The sequence below is a fragment of the Seriola aureovittata genome, chromosome 10, assembly GCF_021018895.1.
Source record: "Seriola aureovittata isolate HTS-2021-v1 ecotype China chromosome 10, ASM2101889v1, whole genome shotgun sequence".
NCBI classification, from domain to species: domain Eukaryota; kingdom Metazoa; phylum Chordata; class Actinopteri; order Carangiformes; family Carangidae; genus Seriola; species Seriola aureovittata.
In genome coordinates, this window is record NC_079373.1 from 24,806,376 (window position 1) to 24,827,889 (window position 21,514).

General features: G+C 43.4%; 1 protein-coding gene and 1 long non-coding RNA gene across 3 annotated transcripts in view; both read left to right on the forward strand.

Annotated features, from left to right (window-relative positions):
* The window catches only part of met (MET proto-oncogene, receptor tyrosine kinase), a 66,218-nt gene extending 52,459 nt beyond the window's left edge, over nucleotides 1-13,759 (forward strand). The window contains exons 14-21 of one of the 2 annotated variants that reach the window (XM_056387097.1): nucleotides 279-413; nucleotides 1,351-1,617; nucleotides 4,464-4,544; nucleotides 6,330-6,511; nucleotides 6,647-6,756; nucleotides 6,910-7,075; nucleotides 7,169-7,305; nucleotides 10,306-13,759. In XM_056387097.1, coding sequence (XP_056243072.1) covers nucleotides 279-413; nucleotides 1,351-1,617; nucleotides 4,464-4,544; nucleotides 6,330-6,511; nucleotides 6,647-6,756; nucleotides 6,910-7,075; nucleotides 7,169-7,305; nucleotides 10,306-10,606 — 1,379 coding nt within the window. In that variant the 3' untranslated portion in view covers nucleotides 10,607-13,759. The remainder of the gene's footprint in view (nucleotides 1-278; nucleotides 414-1,350; nucleotides 1,618-4,463; nucleotides 4,545-6,329; nucleotides 6,512-6,646; nucleotides 6,757-6,909; nucleotides 7,076-7,168; nucleotides 7,306-10,305) is intronic. The other variant, XM_056387098.1, reaches the window with a different exon arrangement.
* A 1,606-nt stretch (nucleotides 13,760-15,365) lies between these two features.
* On the forward strand, nucleotides 15,366-20,301 carry LOC130175831 (uncharacterized). The gene is made up of 3 exons (XR_008828788.1): nucleotides 15,366-15,453; nucleotides 19,986-20,123; nucleotides 20,276-20,301. It is a non-coding gene; the product is annotated as an uncharacterized LOC130175831 (long non-coding RNA).
* Nucleotides 20,302-21,514: the final 1,213 nt, after the last annotated feature.

Genomic DNA, 21,514 nt, shown 5'->3' on the forward strand with positions numbered 1-21,514 from the left:
CGGGGCGCACTGGTGGAAACGCTTCGCCTTTCTTAGTAATTCTCTCCTCCTCCCCCCTCCTCCCCCCCTTCCCCCCTCCCCCCCTGTTATTTTTTTTCCACATCCTCTATCTGTTGCGTTTTTTCTCCTGTCACTTCCCTCTCTCCCTCCAACCCTCCCTCCCTGTCTCATCATCCTGTCACCTCTCCTCTTGCACTTTTCTTATCCTCTTCCTCTACCCCCCCCTCCTCACCCCCCCCACCCCCACCCCCTCCTCCCCCTCCCCTCTCTGTCTCTAGATCTGTCTGAGGTGTGGTATGATGGCCGGGGTCACATCCAGCATCTGGACAGGCTGGCTAACGCGAGGAGCGTCAGCCCCACTAATGAAATGGTCTCCCACGAGTCAGTCGACTATAGAACAACCCTGCTGGAGGGTACGTCAACCAGATAAGCCCCTCCCCTTCCCACCCACCCCCGCACCCCCTCACCCCCAACCCCCCACCTGACATCTTCTTTTCCCCGTCCCACCTCCCATCTACCTGCTTCCCTCCCTGTGGGGCTGAACACTATGCTAGCAGTGCATGCCTTACATGTTGTGAACTAACAGAAGTTTTATTTGGTTTATTTTTTTGGATCAGTCCTCCAGTGTAGATCATCATAATCCCAGTGTCACCACTCCCCGCTCACTCTGGGGCTCTAACACTGTTGTAGCTGACAGTCGATTAATTCATCTCACATTAAACTCACGTTCCCTCGCAGAGTTGTAACTCAGCCATGAGAAAACATATTAGCACAACTTATTCTTCCCTTGACTGTAGAAGCTCCATCGCTCATAACGGCTCTTCTTCTCAACTAAGATGACCATCAGACGACTCTACTAGAAACTTTGATGTAATCTGAGTCACCTGTGGTTCTGGTTCTCTTAGCTTGGATCCTGAGGGCGTGGGGGGGGGGGGGGATCCTTGTATTGTGATCCTGAGAATGATGGGCAATTTTCCTGCTGCTTAAATGTGACTTGAAAGACTTAAAATCTGAGACAGTTACTAATGAAGTGCTGCTTGTCCTCAGGGAGAGTTTGGGTGCACCATCATGAGCTGATAGTCCGTATCAGAGCTGTGTCTGCTGCTCTGGCCTTTTACAGAACATTTTTCTCTGCGTTATTTCTCCTTTCACTAACAGCATCAGGAGAGAAATCAGAAACGTTGTTTTTCCAGCTCTGCCGGCCTCCATCAGAGTGTCAGGTTGCTCTCCGCCTTTACAGCCATCCCTCTCTGATCATGTAACAGACCTTGACCTCTGGAGGCCTTGCTGATACAGTCACTGACCTTTGACCCCTCCCTTCCCTCCCTCCATCTCCTTTTGGCTCTGCAGATCAGGGCACCGACAGGCCCGAGACGTGCCGCGCAGCTCCTCCCATCTACGGAGGCAACGGCGAGCTGCTGTCTCCCAGACTGGGGGCGCTGGGTGGAGGAATGGGGATGGGTCTCGGGATGGAGGGCGAGCTGGTGTCACCTCTGCTGATGGCCCCGGTCCACATAGATCCGTCCTGTCTCCACCCGGACCTGCTGACTGAGGTGCAGCACGTGGTGATCGCCAGGGAGCAGCTGCTGCTTCACCTCAACCAAGTCATCGGCAGAGGTCAGTCTCACAAAGTCTCAGCAGCTCATTTTTTAAATATTACACATCGCTGCGTCTTTCCTGGTAATATTATGTGAATCAGACATTACTGCAGTGTGTCAGCATTTTTATTGGGTTTTCTCTTGTTGGAGTCATTTTTTTTCATGGTGTTGTTGATGCTAGCGACCCACTTCTTTCTCTACTTATTCTAAATATAAAGGAAATGTAAAATGCATCATTTCCCATGCGCCCAAAGGATTGTTGCCAGGAAGGAGCTACTAGCTGCTAAAATGCAAAATAAAGTAGCAAAGCAGATATTTATTGAGCTAGAAATGATACATGTCGAGGCTTTTAAAGCAAACCATAAAAAAAAATAAATCCAAGTGCAAGTGCAGAAACGACGCAGGAAGATGTTCATGATGCGTGACAGTGATGCAGTGACTATCAGCTGTGTGCCATTGAGAGCATCATAAAGCAGATTATAGCTTTAACCCACAGATACAAATGGATGTGCATAATCATGAATAACAGTTAAAAAGCTTCGACGTGAAAGATTGTCTGACCAGTCAGCGTTTGGCTGAAGCTACCTAATGTGTAATAACTCTGATATAGCACAGCACATAGCGCACATCCATAATAGTAACGTAAATAATAGGCATTGAAATCAAGAATTAAAAGCTGCTTTATATAAGTATGTTTTGAGCAGTCTTTTAAATTGCAGTCTACCACATACTGTTGTTACTTCGATGCTGCACATTAGTTCCATATACTGTGATAAAAACAGTAATGCATATGTTTTTTCTTCACGTACTTACACTGTGTAGATATTCATATTCTTGCAGCAGACTTTTTAATTGTTAAACCCACGATGGCTGTTGCTGTCGGCAACAGTTCTGCTGTTGTTACTCAATTCATCGATGAAACATCCAGTTCAATCTGCATCTCAAATGTTCTTCTTTTTTTTTTTTTACCTTAGTTGCTAAATAGCGAAATAATACAACATCTGATTTCCTCCAAACGTTCCTGGTGGGATCGTAACTGATGTGGAAGCGATACTATCGTCCAACGAGCTTAGATTTAATTCAGGATTTATGTAAAGCTATACAAAAGCTAAAGTCGCCCACAAAGAGCTTAATTGCCTGCTTTATCAAACCGCAAGCTTGACATGCAGACACTAAAAATCGCCTCATATTGTGGCGTTTAAGTAGGTGGCTCAGACCCACAGATCGAATTCAACATCAAGAGAGAGAGAGAGAGAGAGAGAGACCCCACAAACCCCTCCGTGTCACAGAAAGCAGCCGTCTGCCCCCTCAGCTGAATTATCCCCCCGAAGAAAAAGGAGCCTGGATTTTTTTAAAGTGGCGTAGGATGATTTGTTCACAGCTAGTATTCCCAGGGTCCATTGTTGGGAGACGTAATCCAACACCCTCAGCCATCTGCGAGGACGTGATAGGAGAACGCCGCGCTCATTTTATTCCTGCACCACCACCACCACCACCACCCCCCCAGTCTGGGGCCGAGACCTCATGTCTTAAAGAAGAGATATAATTCAATAAAATGCACAATAACTCAATGGGGTTTGGCAATAGGCTATTAGCTTGTGTGGGGTATTAATGAATGAAGCTTCATACTGGGTTACTTGGGGGAGGTTTTAGTGTGAGGGTGATGGTAACTTGGTGTGAAAACTGGGGCACCAGCGTGCATGCACTACATGAAATCATCTCTACTGCATCTGCTCCAAACTTTAATTTTTTATATGTAAACAATGGACAGAAATATTTTTATGTGATTTGTGGAGCCGCTGTGATCGTGGAGCCAACTGGCAGGACGCATGCTCTTAATCACAGCGGCAGAGGCTTCGATAAGCCAAGATATAAATGAAGTATGCTGACTGCACAGAATCCAAAAATGGCCCCAACAGCGTTTTCCCTGCAAGCAAACTGGGTGTTTTAGACAGTTGCCATACAGTTCGTTTCCATGTATGGGCAAGATTTAAAAAACTAAAAAAAAAACAAGCAGCAACAAGACGCGGAGCAGAAGATATGATCAGAGGCAGATTCAGGGGTCACGGGGCCAAGGAACTGGAATCTGGTTGTCAGTGTGCGCTTGCGATGCCAAAATAAATGTGCATGGTCTAGTGTTTGTCATGGTGGAATCAGATGGTGCAGTTTGGACCTCAGCGGTCCTAGTCAGCTGTTATTATAGTACCAGCATCTAATATAGAGTTGCAGTTAAATCACTGGTTTATAGGACACACAGGTAGGTCTGCGGCAGCGTTTCCACTCAACACAACAGAGACGGGGCGGCACGGTAGCTCACCTGGTGGATTGCACCATGTGCTAAGTAGAGGTGCGGTGTCTCTCTCTACCGTCGCTAAAGCAAAAATGCCAAAAATAAATGACCTTTAACACTACGGAGGCAGTAATGCTGCCTGCTGCTCCATCGTGGTCGTACTTTTGCAAAGAATGCATATGACCACGTTTGGAGGATGACAACTGATTGAAGGGAGGCGAGAGCCAGACCCTCCCTCTCAGGTGAAACCGACCACTGACAGTTAGATTTAAAGGCGTTGCCCCCGACAACGCAAGTTCAAACAAACACAAGAAATCTGAAGTATCGATGATTCTTGCCAGCTGACCCGGCTGCTGCTGTTCACCTGCTTTGGACCTCATCGTCAGTGAGACTGAAGTTCACAGTCTCTCTGAGAGGCTTGTTTTGTGTGTTTGTGTGTGTGTGTGTGTGTGTGTGTGTGTGGGGGGGGGGGGGGGGGGGGGTGTTGTTTAAAAGGTCTTTACAGGTTTGAACAGGAGCTTTTGAACTCCGTGATTGTGACTAATACTAATGCTGCATCGTGTTGTAACCTGCAGGTCACTTCGGTTGTGTTTTCCACGGAACTCTGCTGGAGCTGGACGGGCAGAAGCAGCACTGTGCCGTCAAGTCCCTGAACCGTGAGTACACATCACTGTGACTGTATAGAGGACAAGCTCAGCCATCACCTGTGGGTTTTGTTTTTCTCACAAATTTTCATCACAATACTTTTTCCGATACCAATTTTATTCCATTCCAAATCTGTTTTAACAAAAAGAAAATCACAATACACGCCAACCAGCATCATTGGTCCAAGCACGCTGCATGCTTATTGGCTCACTGACGCTGATGAGATTTACCTCTTAGAAATCAAAGCAACTCGGTCGGTCCATGAAAGCATCGAAGTTGGATACCCAGCCCTGTGTGTGTGTGTGTGTGCGCGTGCAGCAGCTTTGCAATACAACCCCAAATGTAGTATATTTAGTGTTGTTGCTTTTACAGTGAGCGAATGGGAAGGGAGGAAATGGGAGGAAATGGGAGGAAATGGGAAATTGCTGTAGTTATTTCTGATTCCAAAGTAAATTTGAAATCACAAATTGTTATTTTGGCTCTGGAGCACCAGAAACATTTGATATCGCAGCCTAATGTTGCTGTTGCTGTAGCATGGGAAAGCGTTTTTAGTTCATGCCTGGTCATAAACTGAGGTTTAACAATGTGTACACGTCCTCCTGAGAAGGCAATCTCACTTAAATCAACTTTTTATTTTTATTTTCTCTTATAAGAACGGACCTCATACAGTTTAGAATCGAACGCTGCCTGTTATTCACATCCTCCCGAGAACACACACTCAACACACTCTCCCCTTGTCCAAACATATTCACGTCCAGCCGCAATTATTGCATCGTACATCTGCTTATATTTCATACTTATTGCATGATATCACGACGCTGCAATAGCATTAAGGATCTCATCTCGTCAGAGCCCCGAATCCCTTTTCAGCTTGAGATGATGGTGATGAATGAGCGTCTGATGGTGAGGACGGCATTAGGATCCCGTCTAATCGTGTAACCTGTCAGTCGGGTCAGGGAGATTGATGCTGGAACGATACGGAGGAAAGACCCCCGCGCGGTCGCGAGGAGCCACCGACCCCGGTGGGAGGGGAGGAGCTCTGTCTGCTGGGGTTTAGTCCTCTGGGATTTGAACCTTTTATTAGGTTTCCTTGGCCATCGTCTCATTGTTTTTGTTCTTCTTTTGTTATATTTTAGACCTTGAGTCGAGGCTTTTATGCTAATTTAACTTTTACTATGAGAAGCAGTTGAAAGGAAAATGACCAAAGGCACATGATGGATGATGACTGTATGATAACCCACCCCCACCCCCCCACCCCCCACCACATGACCTCACTCTCTTTCCTAACTTTCAAATCAAGGCTCTGAAAACCGAATGTCATCTCTTTCTGTGTTTGGGGGTCTGTCCTCAGTTGAAGGCCAATGAGCTGGTTTCTCCAGACCTTAAGCGTTTCCATCTCTAACCAGATTACATCAGAGTCGGTGGGGGCTAAAGTGCAGGGGCATCAGAGGCAGGGATGCAATTGGCAAATGGGAATTTGGCGTGGGTCAGGTCTGTGTGAGGATATTCAGGGAGTTTTTTTAGCTCACTCTTATTCCCCCAAAGGTACTGCAAATAACAAATGACCTTCTCAGTGACTTGCTCCTTATTTTCAACAATAGTCTCAGCAATCATCGTCCCTGCCCTTTACTTACTCTTCATATCATATCAGATCATATTTTAACTTAATAAGAATACATTTTAGAGTCTACTTAAGGATTTTAGAAAAGATATCATGATGCCAAGGAGTCAAAAACATGTCTCCAATTACAGAGGAGCCAAAACTTAAGTTGGATTTTTGACTGTTTTGTTCCAAGGCATCACAGATCTTGAGGAGGTGTCCCAGTTCCTGAAGGAGGGGATAATCATGAAGGACTTCAGCCACGCCAACGTGCTCTCTCTGCTGGGTATCTGCCTGCCGCCCGAGGGGTCGCCGCTGGTGGTTCTGCCCTACATGAAGCACGGCGACCTGCGCAACTTCATCCGCGATGAGGCACACGTAAGGACAAGATAGATGCACGTTGTGGATCTCTGATTGAGTATCTTCAGTACATGCACACGTTATGGTGAAATTTCATCACTAGCATCACAAGTTGAAATGGACCGCGTCAGCTGATAGTTGTGTTTTCTCCAGAACCCGACAGTGAAAGACCTGATGGGCTTCGGGCTGCAGGTGGCCAGAGGGATGGAGTATCTGGCCAGCAAGAAGTTTGTCCATCGAGACCTCGCCGCCAGAAACTGCATGTGAGTCCACGTTTATTCATTCAATATCAATATATATGTCGTTATAAATGGATCGACCTACAGTATTATCAGACTGGAGCAGATCAGAGCACAGAGGGAAAACACAGCGTAGAATACAATACAACAGAAAGTAACTGTTCTTTGCCCTCACAGGTTGGATGAGAGCTACACAGTAAAGGTGGCAGACTTTGGCTTGGCCAGAGACGTTTACGATAAAGAATATTACAGCGTCCACAACAAGAGCGGAGTCAAGCTGCCGGTCAAATGGATGGCTCTGGAGAGTCTGCAGACACACAAGTTCACCACCAAGTCAGACGTGGTGAGGACTCTTCTGAGTTTGTCTCACTTCTGTTGTCATTACAACAAGATGACAGTGAGATAATGAGTGATTTTTATTGTTTTTTTTCCATAGTGGTCGTTTGGCGTGTTGCTATGGGAACTGATGACCCGCGGAGCCCCGCCATACTCTGATGTGAACTCCTTCGACATCACCGTGTTTCTCCTGCAGGGGAGGAGGCTGCTGCAGCCCGAGTTCTGCCCTGACGCCCTGTGAGTGCACACACACACACACACACACACACACACACACACACACACACACACGCTGTATTTACAGAACTTTTCACCTGTCATTCACCTCCTCGAGCAAAGCGCCACGGCTCAGTTAGTGTGAGTGATATACTGTGGAACTGCACTTAAATGCATCATCAAGAGAGCGACCGAGTCTGAAATCAGGAGAGAGCAGCAGGGAGAAACAGTGAAGGTGAAAGAGCTGTATAAGCAGTGGAAGTCATAAATAAAAAACACTTAAGTTCGGGGCCATCCATCATCGTCGGCCGAGAGTCTGAAACTCACTCGCAGCTCGTCGGTCTCCTCAGTCGAGCATTACATCTCATCACAGCTGCGGGTTCAAACTAAAGTTTCTTGCTTAACTTAATCACAAAACACAAAGCATTTTTCAGATGGCAATGAAACACCAGTAAAGTATTTATTTTGTATTTGTCTCTTTTTGTTGCTAAGCACTTGTTGCTATGGTAGTTAAGTGCTGCTGCTCCTAAAGATCGAACATCAGTCAGAACAGTGTTGGCAGTGCTGAGATGACCTTTTGTTTTTCGTGAATTTTCTTTCAACAAAGCGTGAGTTTTTTTTTTGTTTTGTTTGGATCTGTTCACATCAGAGTTTGCCAGGAAAAACCTGAAGGCTTGCTGTGAGTCCGTGACTCCACCCATAGGTCTGAGAACAGCAGTTTTGAAGCTCAGAGTGAGCTGCTCCACTGTTGCCATCTTGGCGGTGCCTGACTCTGTCTAATGCCAGGCTGATCAAAAAATGGGCAAAGAGGTGGAGCATAAATGTGACAAGCAAATGCTCATGTTGACATCGAAAGGCTGGGCATCCGAGCCTCTTGCTCAAAGTCTTACCCAAGCTAAATTGTTCTGGCTACTTAGCTAGTCAACGAGCTAAGCTAACAAGCCGGGTATGGTGAAGGCAGACACCGATACCTGCTAATTAGTGCTAACATGAATAAAATGATACTAGAATTTCACTCACCAGGGGCACAGACTTCCTTGTGTTCTGTTCTGAAACACCCTCAAATATACATAACTTAAAGCCTTAATAAAATATAAACTGATGAGCCATATAAAAATTCACCCCCCATACCGTTGTCATGAAGGTGGACATTAACTATAGAGACAGAAACTGTTTTTGTACCAGGCTGTAAACATGTTTATTTCTGCTGTAAAGTTGGACAATTTAACATGGGAGTCTATGGGGATTGACTCGCTGTTGGAGCCAGACTCTAGTGGTCATTAGAGGAACTGCAGTTTTTGGCACTTGTGTGTTGGCTTCATTTTTCAGCCCCAGAGGTTGCTGCTTGTTTGTACTTGGGACTATTTCAGGTGAACTCACTGGTTGTTCTGAACTGAACTTCAGACTCTAGAAACTTTAGAAAAACAATGTCACATCAAAATCACAGCAAAGTTTTTCAGTATCAGTAAAATGCACACATCAAGTCATTTAATTTACAGTGTCTGAATTGTCTTTATCTATTTAACTCTGACCCACTGGTCCTGTAAAATAAAGGCCAAGTGTGATCTCACTCAGTACAGATAACATCATGAGGTACGCTGCATTTGTGTAGTGTGTGAGTGTATGTGTGTGTGTGGAAATAAGAGGGGAGTGTTCAGGTGAGGGTGGGAGGGAGGCTGAGGCCTGAAGTTCCCAAGCTGTAAATTAAACAGAGACATCAGGAGGTGATACACGTCTGCAAACATTCCCGCAATTCTTCACTCCTGATCGTTCACAGGGCGCTGTGGTGATAGCAGTCGCTGGCAGAAAGTTTGGAAGTGTGATAATGGGGCTGTTTTTCTTAATTCTTAACAATGATGGAGTCGCTCTGCCAAGTTAGAGACAAAAAAGGGCAATATCAGATACGGCTCCTAAAAGTTTAGTTGCACAATGATAAAACATGAGGCCCCTCTGACAGCTAATGTGCAAGCAAAACTTATCTGTCAGTGCTGTTAAAACAATTATCAGACCTTTTCGTGTCATATACACAAAACCTGTGAGGGAGGAATGACTTATAGTAGATTTCGAGGCTACCTAGTGATGAAATTAACCATAAAAAGCTGCTGTAGCGCTTTGGAATGAAATGAGAAAAAAAAGGAAACAACATAAAGTTCAAATGGTGGCTAATAGATGATATATTGTTTTAAGAAAAAACTCTAAAAGGGGAGAGGAGAAGCAGAACCTTAGGGTGCTACAGGAGTCTAAAACAAAAAATAGAAGACATGTTATAAAATACAAAAATGTCAAGAAAATGGTGAGAAATGTCAACACAAGTTCCCAGACTCCCAAGGTAACGCCAAAGATTTGAGAAGCAGGAAAAACTGAGTGTTTTGCATTTTTTTTGTAAGAAAAGCTATTTGTAAATTTTGCTATTGCTACATAGCTAACGTTAGCATTAGCAGCTGTTTACAGTCTAGAGGAAAAGCTGCAACTTCATCGTCTAACTTCATTGCTCAACCCACAAGCTGTTTCCAGCAGTGGAAAGAAACGTCAATGTTAGCTAACACTTCTTATCTTCCACTGAAGTTAGCACACTAACCAGCTAGCCCTGGCCCTCGTCACTCTCTGACTTTGTCTTGTAAACGCAACGATGGCCGAAGCTCTATCACTACCACCTGCTCCCGGCAAGAAACCACGTTCGTGCGGCAGGGAAAACTTACAAATAGCCCCTTGGTTACACCACAAAACTCCATGGTAGCACTTACTTAGCCTGTTGCTTAGCTCTCTGAACACGCTTCTAGTTGTTTCTTTGAGGATTGTATTTATGATGCACGCCCAGTTTATTGGTGACATCTAGCTGTTGTGCCTGTGTCGAGATTGAAAACACATGTGCCATCTGAATTTAATGTAATGTAAAGTATTTGGAGCAATTACTATTATTTTGGAATTGAAACCACAATAGTTGTAGCTGAGCACTGAAGCCCCTGTTTCCTCCTCTGATGTTTCTCCTGCCTGACTCCTCTCCTCTCTCCTCTCCTCCAGCTACACCGTGATGATCGAGTGCTGGCATCCGAAGCCGGAACGCCGGCCCTCTTTCTCCGAGCTGGTGTCGCGCATCTCCGCCATTTTCTCCAGCTTCAGCGGGGAGCACTACGTCCTGCTCAACACCACCTACGTCAACATCGACAAGATGAGCCCTTACCCATCGCTCCTCGCCTCCACTTCTTCCTCCACCAACAATACTGCTTCCTCCTCGTCTTCCACATCCGACCCCTTGACCTCCACGTCCCTGCCATCCCAGTCCCCCTTCTTTTGCCACGTGGAGCGAGAATGCTGCACCTGAGAGAGGAAAACGGACAGAAGAAGAATGGGTTGGTGGATAAAAGACTCAGAAATGGAGAAAAAGAGTGAGGAAGAAAGCAGTGAGGTGATGAAGAACTACTGTATGTACTTGCCAAACACTGGACACTGTATGCTGAGGAAAAACACAGACAGTTTTGGAGTTTTGACTGTTCACTCAATGTACATAGATCCTCGACCTTTGACCTTCTCAAGCATCGCCGAACGACAGGAGCCTCTGTGATCTATAGGGGCTGACATTATCGACTTCGCCGACCGTTCTGACCTTTCATTGACCCCGAGGAGGGGGAGGTCAGCCTTCCTGCGTCTTCTACAAGACAATTACAAGGCACAGGAACGCCTCCTCGAAGATTTCCAGCGGACAAAGCCACTGTCACAGAAGCACATTTGTCAAACACCCAAAAAAATACAAACAAACCCCATTGACTGCTGTAGCCACACATGGAGAGGATAGATATCACGATCCTGCTCTCGTCTGGGTGGTACGTGCATCGATACGCGGATGTGGCTCAGACCTTTTCGCTGTCACTAATGTGAATGTTCGACAAATGGCCATGTATTGTGTCGTTTTCACACCTCCACACACTATAAACTAGACTATATGCCACCCTCATATGCCTGACAGACAATGGGGCTGCTGTGATAGATTTTGCTGCCTGAGGTGAGTAAACCAAGGCGTGCTGGAGATAACTGGGGAACGGCAGTAGATGAGGGTGTAAGGTGGGATGTGTTAAAAAAAAAATAAAATAAAAAAAATGCTGCCTGTGTGCAGTTCACTGGATGCTTTATTTGTATAATTATCTTTGGGCAATTAGCTTTTAATGTGCTTGGTAAAGAAAAAAGAAAAAAACGTTATAAACGTATGTTCATTTTCCTTTTTATTATTGTTTTTTAAACCTGAAACATCCCGTCATTATAAAACACTACGACTCTGACAGCATGAACACGCTCGAAAGCTTCGGGGTTTTTCTTGGAAAGAAGAAGGAGAACAAATGAGAATCATGTTGTTTTTTTGTCGTTGGTTGATGGATTGTCTAAGTCTCTTACTGTTTCTCAAATCTGTGTCTGTTTTTGTATGACTCACATTTTTATTGACAGAGAATATGCTCTACCTGACAAAATGATTACACCTACACAAAGGACATGAGGGCTCGCAGCCAGGAGGTTTTTTAACTCATGTTTAGTTCATTTAACCAGAGACATAAAAGCTCTTTTATCCTCAGTTAAATAACTTGTGGGCAAAATTTAGACAGAGAGCTTCAAGTAAACCTTTCACCTCGAAGGTTCCCTGTGTTCATACAGCTTCAAACCCAGGAGTGTGTTATCATGCGACCATCTGTGACAGCTGTATATCACTGTATCTTTATGACGACTGCACGTTCAGTCATCATGAAGAAATGCTCTATTGTTAAATGACCATATCAGGGTGTCTTCCAAATTATGTACAATTTACTCTTTTGTTCACCATTTTAAAAAGCATGTTAGATTGTTCTTTTCCAACCTTTTCAGGCAGCCATTGTCTTCCATTCATTTTTAGAAGAATGTAAAAATCACTTAGCAGATTGTTGAAACTTTCTTGAGGTGTGTAATCCATCACATATATCTGTTAATGTTGTTTGCATTGTGTTTAAAGCAGTTAAAGGAGCTATTTGTAAGTTTCGCTATTGCTACAATGCTAACGTTAGCATTAACAGCTGTTTACTTACCAGTCTAGAAGAAAAGTTGCGAGTTCAGCATCAAACTTCATTCCTTTACTAGCCATGAGCTGTCTCCAGCTGTGGAAAGCAACAGCAACATTAACACTTGTCTCTTATCATGTCTTTTCACCTACTGAAGTTAGCACGCTAACCAGCTAGCTCGTCACTTGCCAATAGCAACTCACAGTAGCCTCCAATCTGCCCTGAAGACGTAGTGCTGCTGAGATGGCGTATTATAACCTCTTGTCTTGTAAATGCAACAATGGTTGAAGCTTTTTGTCAAGCGACAATCATCACAACCTGCTCCCAGCAAAAAACCAGAAGAGAAAACTTATAAAAAGCCCCTTTAAAGTGTGTACTGTAACATTGGGTTGTGCCAATTGATGATCGTATGGATTATTGACTCCTGAAGGGACAGTCAGCAGTTGGTAATGTTTCTGCTAATATTAAGATATATTTTGGAGGAGGGACTGAATTACAACAGTCTGCTGTAGTGATCCACCAATATTTTACTAAATATGTGTTTAGTAACTTGTTATCATTTACATGCTAACTACACAATAGAAAAAAGTGTCAAGAATCTGCTTAAAGATTTTTAACATTGTAAAGAAATGATTGGAAATTAATGGCTGCCTGGAACAATAGAATAAAAGGCATCAAATTGTGTAAAACACAGCAGCCTGATTTAAAGAAGTCTGTTAGCTGTGACATAAAGTAAACATTATGTGTTGTAAATGGGCTAGAAATGCAAAATACTGCGTTCAATGCCCCTAATGTCTTTGCTTTGTGTAGCAGATTGTGTTTTTTTTTTTTTTTATCTGAATGGCTGCTGATGTGACTGGGCCATTGACGGACAGGTATGAATGTTTGCTATGACAAGAAAATTGCTGTACTATATTTTTGTATCGATAATGAGCCTCTTGTTTAAATGAAATCTGGTCCAATGTATGGGAAGACTGGTGGCGAGTTGAACAGGCGCCACGGAGAAATGAACAAAGCCACTTAATCAATCTGTTGTTTTCCAGACGAATCACTGCCATGTTGTAAATAAATAGAGGAGGGACTGTGGGGATCTGTGTGGGTCTGTCTGCAGCACGCAAAGCTGCACATCTGACTGATGAACATGTGGGCTGTGTGCTCATTTCGCTTCTGATCATTACTGCTAGAAAACAGTGAAGAGTTGAAGAAACTTGAGCAGCCTCACACCGGACACAACACTCAAAAGACTGCTGTCACTTTGATCATGTGATTCTCCACGACGTCGTCTGTGCTTAACACTGTCTGTTCTGTGTGTGTGTGTGCATGTGTGCGTCTGTGTGTGTGTGTGTGTGTGTGTGTATGATTTTGCTGTCTGTTAAAAACAAATCCTGAAGGTACATGTTCCTATGTAATGTCTAATGAACTTTGTCAGTGTAATAAAGCTATACTATCAGAGTAAACTCCTGTGTCCGCACATCCTTTGTCAACAGGACAAACAGCTGTAACAGCTGTGCCGATGTGTTTTATTGAACAGACTTGTCTCTGAGGCAAACGTAAAGCAAGACCGTATACAGCTGTAATTACACCTTCCTGCATCATACTTTCCATATGGTGAGCGCTGTGCAATAAAGTGCAGTTGACACTTTGCGTCACCTTCACACTGAACATGAAGTTCAGAAACCCTTGTGTGTAGGTTTTAAGAGAAAGATAGTCCATCATTTGGCCTCGCACTCAGTCAACACACATCAGACTTGCACAACATTCTTGGTACACACTCACTTGCCTTTTGTGTCTGCCTTTGTTCACCCTTTTTTTGTTCCCATTGGTTGTTGGTGACCTCTGACCCTTAACCTCTAGGCCGCCCCCTCCCCTTGTCTCGACCCCTGTAAGTCCTGTGGTCTAGACTTTCACCTTCCTTCTGTCTGACTAAGTCGTGACCATGGCTCTCAGGACCGCCACCCTTTCACAGTTGCTTGGCAACTCAGAAGTTTTGAGAAACAAGAGTAACATTAAGCTTTTACACTATATTTTAATACCTTTTTTACTCTTGAAAGACCAAAGTCTGCATGGAGGTCAAGCTCTCAGAGTGGTTTATGGTGCTACATAATGAATCTTTAAGGAAAAATGCATTTTTTACATTGTGTGCCATTAAGCCACATGGTTGCTTTAGGCAAGAAAGTAAAATGCCTGAAAGCACAAATCTAAATTCTATCATATCAGCATTAATTTGACATTGCAGGATATTGGTGTTTAAAAGTGAATTCTATGCATTTAGAGTTTAGCTTCTATGCATTAAGTTTTTTTTTTTGGACTTTACTTAACGTTCTGGGAAAAAACATACAAGTAAGAAGACATCATTAGATGTTTAGACAAATCACAGCATGTAAGAAAGAAGAGAAGAAAAGCAGGAATCACAGCAAGTGTTTAATCATCTTGGTTGAACTTAGGGATTACGAGAAACTCCACTGAATAAAATCAAAACATTGTCTTGTAATGCCTGCAGCAACATAAAAGGTGTGGCCCCAAGTGTCTCCTTAGAGAAGGTACAAAGTAAATCAACAAGTAAGCAGTATAATCCCTTATGCTTGTATCCCTTTCTGTGTTTATTTAAACCAATGATAAGCATATAGGCTTTATTAAGGTCCTAATATCAGCATCTCCGATTAGATACAGTCATTAGGAGCTATTAAATCATGCAGCAGTTTTACTAAATGCAATAAGACCAAAAATGTATTTTATATCTGTTCTAAAATCACACATTTCTGTAAAGGGATTAACAACTTGTATGACAAGAAGCAGACAACCATGTAAAGTTACTTCATTTCATTTTTTAATTTCTTCCCAATCAGAGCCCAATGTGCTGATTGGTCATCTTGCCAACTACCATGGCAACGATACGTTCCGCATGTGTGTAAACAAACGGTTGTGGCGTCTTCGGCTGGTTCTGCTTTATCTTTTTGAGCAAGAGTCCGATCCTGAACCAGAACATGACAGACCCGGTCCACCTCCACGAGCTGGACTGGAGCAGAAAACAAGCGTACCCACTGTCAGGCAGCCGGAAGGAGGAAGAAATATGAGAAACCCCTTTTGATTTTTTTTTATCCGTGGACACTTCCGGACTGAAGGAATCACCTCCTGCTGGTTTACGATGCCGGTAAATATGAATTAAATAAACTTAGCATAGTTACTGAAAAATGAACTCAGCGGTTAAACTGTGGATAATTTATCTGAGCTAACAAAGTACATCGTGTCAATACGTGACAAACGTTTAAGCATGAATATCAATATATATTTGCTGCTGCTTCTTACTAACATGATAGGGTCGCGGTAACGCGGTTAACAGACGGACCGGCTGTGAGCCTGAGACCCCTGTTCGGCCACATTTAGTGTGTATTAAAGTTAAAGTTAAAACAGTTGTGAAAATGAAACGTCTAACTGTGCGCGGTTAGAGAAGCAGTCCTCCTTGAAGTGCGGGCTCACACTATAATGTTGGGAGTTAGTAGATTTCTGCAGGCATTCAAAAACACAGCTTTTTCGACAGGGCTACAAAACTAAAGAAAAGTCTTTATTATAAGTAGTTATGTTCTGTGCCTTTTGTGGGGGCGTGCCAAGTTTGCAGGTGGGCAGCACCAAGGGATGTATTGACGTCAATAGGACCAGGAAGTAATGTCTGGACCCCTAATGAGGCTTTTCAAACAAAGGAGAAAATTGGGTTTTTACCCTAATAGAGTTTCTCCCTTCGGTGTAAACTTTCATTCTTGTGTGGTCTGTAGACAATTTACATGCACAAAAACCTATATAACACACTGTAAGTAAGGGGAAACTCAGAAGAGCATGATAGGTCCCCTGTAATTAAGAGCTTTTAAATGACTTCAAAATATCACAATTTGTCTTCCTTAAACCTGCAGGATCAAACACACACACACACACACACACACACACACACACACACACACACACACACACACACAGGAGAGAAGACAGCTGTGGTGGAATTTTCCAGCCCATCAGGACAACATGGACTTGATGTAGGTATCTTAAACGCAGCGCTGCACCGTCTTTGTCCTGAGGCTTAAACTATCCCAGTAAAATCCACGTTAAGCCCCGGCTAACACAACCATGAGGCATGTCTGTCTTTGCATCCCACTCCAAGCATCCATCTCTCTCCTGCCACACCAGGCTTGTCTTGTCTTTCATCCCTCCTCACTCTCAGTCCTTCACTCAGCCGCCTCCAGTGCTACTGGTCTCCTCAGATCATGAGGTTAAGACTGTGTGTTTTGACACAGTGAAGCCTCATTTATGCATGTAACAGCGCTGAAACATGCTCTTATATCAATTAACACTGTCACAAATTTAAACTTAAATCATTCAAATTGTGTTTCTTCTTAAAAAAAATGTTCTCATGTTACAATATGACAAATTAAAGAAACAATATTTTCTCATTTAAAAATGACTAATAACTCATTAACACTGCACCTCTCCACTCCCTGTCCCTAATCCCCTCTAAAGTCAACACAGGCAGGTTTAATAACCCCAGCTCTTGTTCTCTACCTGTGTCAGTTTGGGTATTTGTGTCTGTGTGTGTTTGCCCGTCTCCTGCTCTTCTCAGTGATACATGCTGAAAACATGGACCCACACGCGTGTTCAAAGAGTGGACAGGTGTGAGTGTTGATGGTATCACAGTAAAACAGTAAAAGTGGATGCAGGTTTTTGGATGGGAGTCATCAGGTGAGTCAGCAGGATCAGTGTGCGTGTCAGAGGGACTGCTTCAACTCAAAGCACATACCTCACGTAGACTCCCTGTACACATGTAAGCACACACAGTGTGGGGTACAGTACATGTGCATGTTTAAGTTATAAAAATTAGCTTCTGAATATTAAGCAGGTGTGAAAGGAGGCTGTTGAACATTTCCTCACTAGAGAATTCAGTCACTTGCAGTGGATTTCAGTGGGGAACATGTTTTCACAGAGGGAAAAATAGAAATAGAATAGAAATGTTTGAATAAAAATCAGTGTGAGATCTTGGCAGAAACTGTTTTCGCTAAACAAAAATAATAAAACAATGATACACCTCTATTTCACTACTTTGATCTGATAGCTGTAGAAAGTAGTTAACGTGCATGCTCAGATTTGTTGTGAAGGGAAGTTGTAAAAGTTGTGAGAAACGTTAAACGTAAGAAAGGAAGGTGCAAAATACAGGGGCAGAGCATTTGTAAACATTTGGGGCTTAGCCAAAATTTAAGGGGCCATGTTTTCCGTCAGGCCTGACGAGCTTTGCAACCTATAGATGGCCATATTTCCCCAGTAGCTATAAGAGTTCCATTGATTGATTGATTGATTGTTTGATTGATTGATTGAGGGGAAATGACAACAAGTTGAAGTTATATTATAGACTTTATAAAAGACTCAGGACTTTTGGGAAAACATCTGCAGCTGGAACCCTTGCTCCCCCCGTGGCAAAATCAATCCCCCAAAGTCCAAATCCTTTAATCTTTAACTGTGGGTCAACTTCTAAAAACACTGGACTCTACATTTCCAACATTCCACGCATCCATTTTCTGTTTAAATGATTAGCCTCCAAGCCCAAATGATAACTAATTAACTAAATAGATATGCAGCAGAGGATTTGATTATGTTTCAGGAGTAGTTTGAAGTTTCCTTTTAGATATCTTTTCTCATTAAAGACAGAATCTGACATGAATTTAGGTCGATACCAGTCACTTCTTTCTATGGCAGAGGGAAGAGAAAATTTATGACACACCTTTCAAGCTTACAGAGGACACACACACACACACACACACACACACACACACACACACACACACACACACACACACACACACACACAATCTTATCATTTTATAAAGAAACCAATGCCAGTCAGTACCATTCTGACCTGCTGAGTCAACTCACACTCATTGTTGAACTGCTAATGAGTTTTGGCCTGAGTGAAACCAGGAGGTAGATGGCACCGAGTGGAGTGGCTGCCCCCCCCCCCCCCCCCCCCAGCACACACGTACGCACACACACACACACACACACACACACACACACACACACACACACTCCCATACCACAAATACCTTTGCTGCCTTCATTAAGGATTCTCAACACACATTACACTTCACGTTGTTTACTTACTGCTGCTAAATCTTTACCAGGATGAAACATTAACACAAGAGCAGAGGGGCTTGTTCTTGTTATGGGTTGTTGGCGCCCCCTATTGAATCTGCATTGCTCCTGCACTTACGGAAAGACTTCATCAAGAGTATGGACTCTGGACACAAAGTGGAAACACCACATGAAAGAGAAACACTTTCACTTTGAAGTAATGGTACAAATCCAGCTGCAACAGTGAGTCATAGAGCAGCTGCCAACCAGCAGCACTTATCAGTTATAAAAGATTACAATTAGCATTTGATTTGATATGTGAGTTCATAAAACAGCAGGTGACATTACAGAGTTTGAAAGAGGCAAAATCCAGTGTTTAGAAGTGAGGAGGGAAAAAAACAAAACAAAATTCAAGGCATATTACTTTGTTGTGGTGAAATGAAGCACAGGACAGTGTACTGAATTTGCTTTGTTATTTCTTCCGAAGCTCCAGGTAGCACGCCCCCATGTTGTGTTTTAGGCCACAGTCAGAACATGAACTGTTGGTGCAGCAAACTGAGGAAAATCCTTGTGCGATCAAAAGCTGCGTGTGGCTTTTGTGACGCACCTGTTCCCCAGCACTTTTACACATATGTGCAGAAACGCATGTTAAAGGTGCATCTGTGCAATAATATTAACTATACCAAGGGGAACAGTCTCGAAACCACTGACAAAGTTCACTGACAAAGAACATGACCGCTGACAGAATCATTTCTAAATGCCACCAAAGCCTCAGTAACGGTGATAGCATTGAATCAGCAGCCACAACACCTTCACAAAACCTGTGCATTGTGAGCTTTGTGACAGCGGCTGCTATTTGGAAACCGCTTCCATCCACGCACCACACACAGAGACACAGCACCTGGTGTAAAGTGACTGGAGCCTTGAGCAATGGAGGACAGAGTTACAAGTTTATGTCTAATGTCTGTGGGCGACTGTTAAAACACGGTGGGAGATCCGTGATGATGTGGACAGCCAGAACATGAGATGGATTAGACTCCATGTGATTAGACTGTTCCAGGCAGGTAATACCCCCCCTTCATGCACACGGCTTAAACAACTTCAGATTCATCGCATGGACACTTAGACTTAAATCTAATTCAGTGATGTCCCTAAATGGCAGATCTGAACAGGGATGGACATTTATGGAAAAACCCTGGAGCAAAGAGAGTGGACTTCTACGTCCTTCATCCCCACGAAAACTACAATTTTCTTCTTGAGGATTTGTGTGTCACATTTCATTAATGGTATGATAATATTTGAAGAAAAATAAATACCTTTCTGAATTCTTATACCATAATTTGAGTGTAGAAGAAGAACAAAAACGACAGGTGGAATTTTATTTAAAGAATTCTGTGTAAAAATATACGTTTATGTCAATATTTCAAGACCGAGCTGATTTACATGCTACAACCAAAGAGCAGAGCCCACAACATAACATGATTTCTGTGTTTTCCTTCGCAATGAATCAGCACTGTGTGTGTTTCCACTTGATGAACGTCTCACTTCGGTCCGCATTTCTTCTTTTCCTCATAGACGCTGTTCATCAAGACCCGTCGTGAGCGACTCAAACGTGGGCTACTTCTCCCCATTTTTCACCTTCAGCTGCAGCATGTGTGTTTGTGCGAGTGAGGCCTCAATCCATAATTCAACATGTGGTCCAGGTACTTTACGGTGAGTACATCTTATAAATTCAGACCTACAGGCTTGTTGGCTGAGGATCTTCATTCCAGCATCCAATCGGCCAAGGTCAGCGTGCCTTACTGTACGACCCTGGAGATGAGTTGAGAGAAAGTTTTTCTTCTCTGTGTCTGCTGTGACCGCAGCTCTCCTGGCTCTCCTGGCTCTCCTGTACTGCGGAATTAAATTATTTCTCGTAATTCGCTTTTTATTGCTTGTCAAGAAACGGCAACGTCGTGTAGAACAACGATGAGATAAAAAAATAACAATGAAACTAAGAAAACATGGGAAAAACATCACATGCACATGGGGGGTATCATAATGCTATCACTCACATGCCACCATAACAGTAGTATAATTATCACGCCTATATCTATATATCTCTTATAGCTGTAGTATAGTATAGCTGAGCACATAGCTGCTACTCACGCATCTTATGTTAATAGTATTTAAAGGCAGACATCACAGTACATTAGGTTCATTCCTATCTAAATAAGTATGACCATCCCTCCCATATACTGATCCCACCTTATTGGGAAAGCAACATCATCAGTACAGTACAATACAGGCTGTTTCTCACATATTGTATTCATATAGGGGCCCCATATTTTCCCAAAATGTTTAATTTAAAAAATAATTGTTCATAGTTTGGGATATATTTTGGTCGTTCCTCCCCACCACTCCTTAAAAGGGATGATATTTTTTGTTTTCCAGTGTCTGAGCACAATCCTACAACCTGTGGTAAAGGCCAGTCTGCACCCCTTCTGGTATTATGCCTAATAATACCAGAGTGCAGGGCTCTGCAGCATCTCTGTACCAAGTACTTTGCTGAGGAATGTTAATATCTTTTCCCATAAGTTCCCAGTCATTTGGCATTTATACAACAGTCGATGAGTGTGCCTCTGCTCCTTCAGCATGTATCTGAATCCCGTAGTTTTAGTCTCACCATCCTACAGGCAGCAACGTCTTTAAAGGTTTTTGCAGTGTTATGTGCTGAAAAAGGTTGTTGATTAAAAGATGACTTTTTTTGGTTTTAATTCGAAGAGAAAGCCAACTCATAAAGTGTTTGCCATAGAAGGAATTTAGCATCAAACAGCCATTCCATCGTGGCTTGCAAGTTTCTGAAATATTAATCCAGAAATGTAAACTTGAATCCTCAGACGTCTGGTTTGAAGCTTCCTCGCCAGAATAACTCCCCCATCACTCATACAAAAATGTAATCGCTGTGAAAGGGCCGATAATCAGGACTGGGAGTGCTGGTGTACCAAGGAATTCCAGGGGAGTGTGATCACAGCCAGGCTGGCGTTGAAAGCTCGTATCTGTGGCTTAGTGGGACACCAAAGTCCCAGAAGACCATGAGGAGAGTTAGCCGGTGGGAGGGAGCG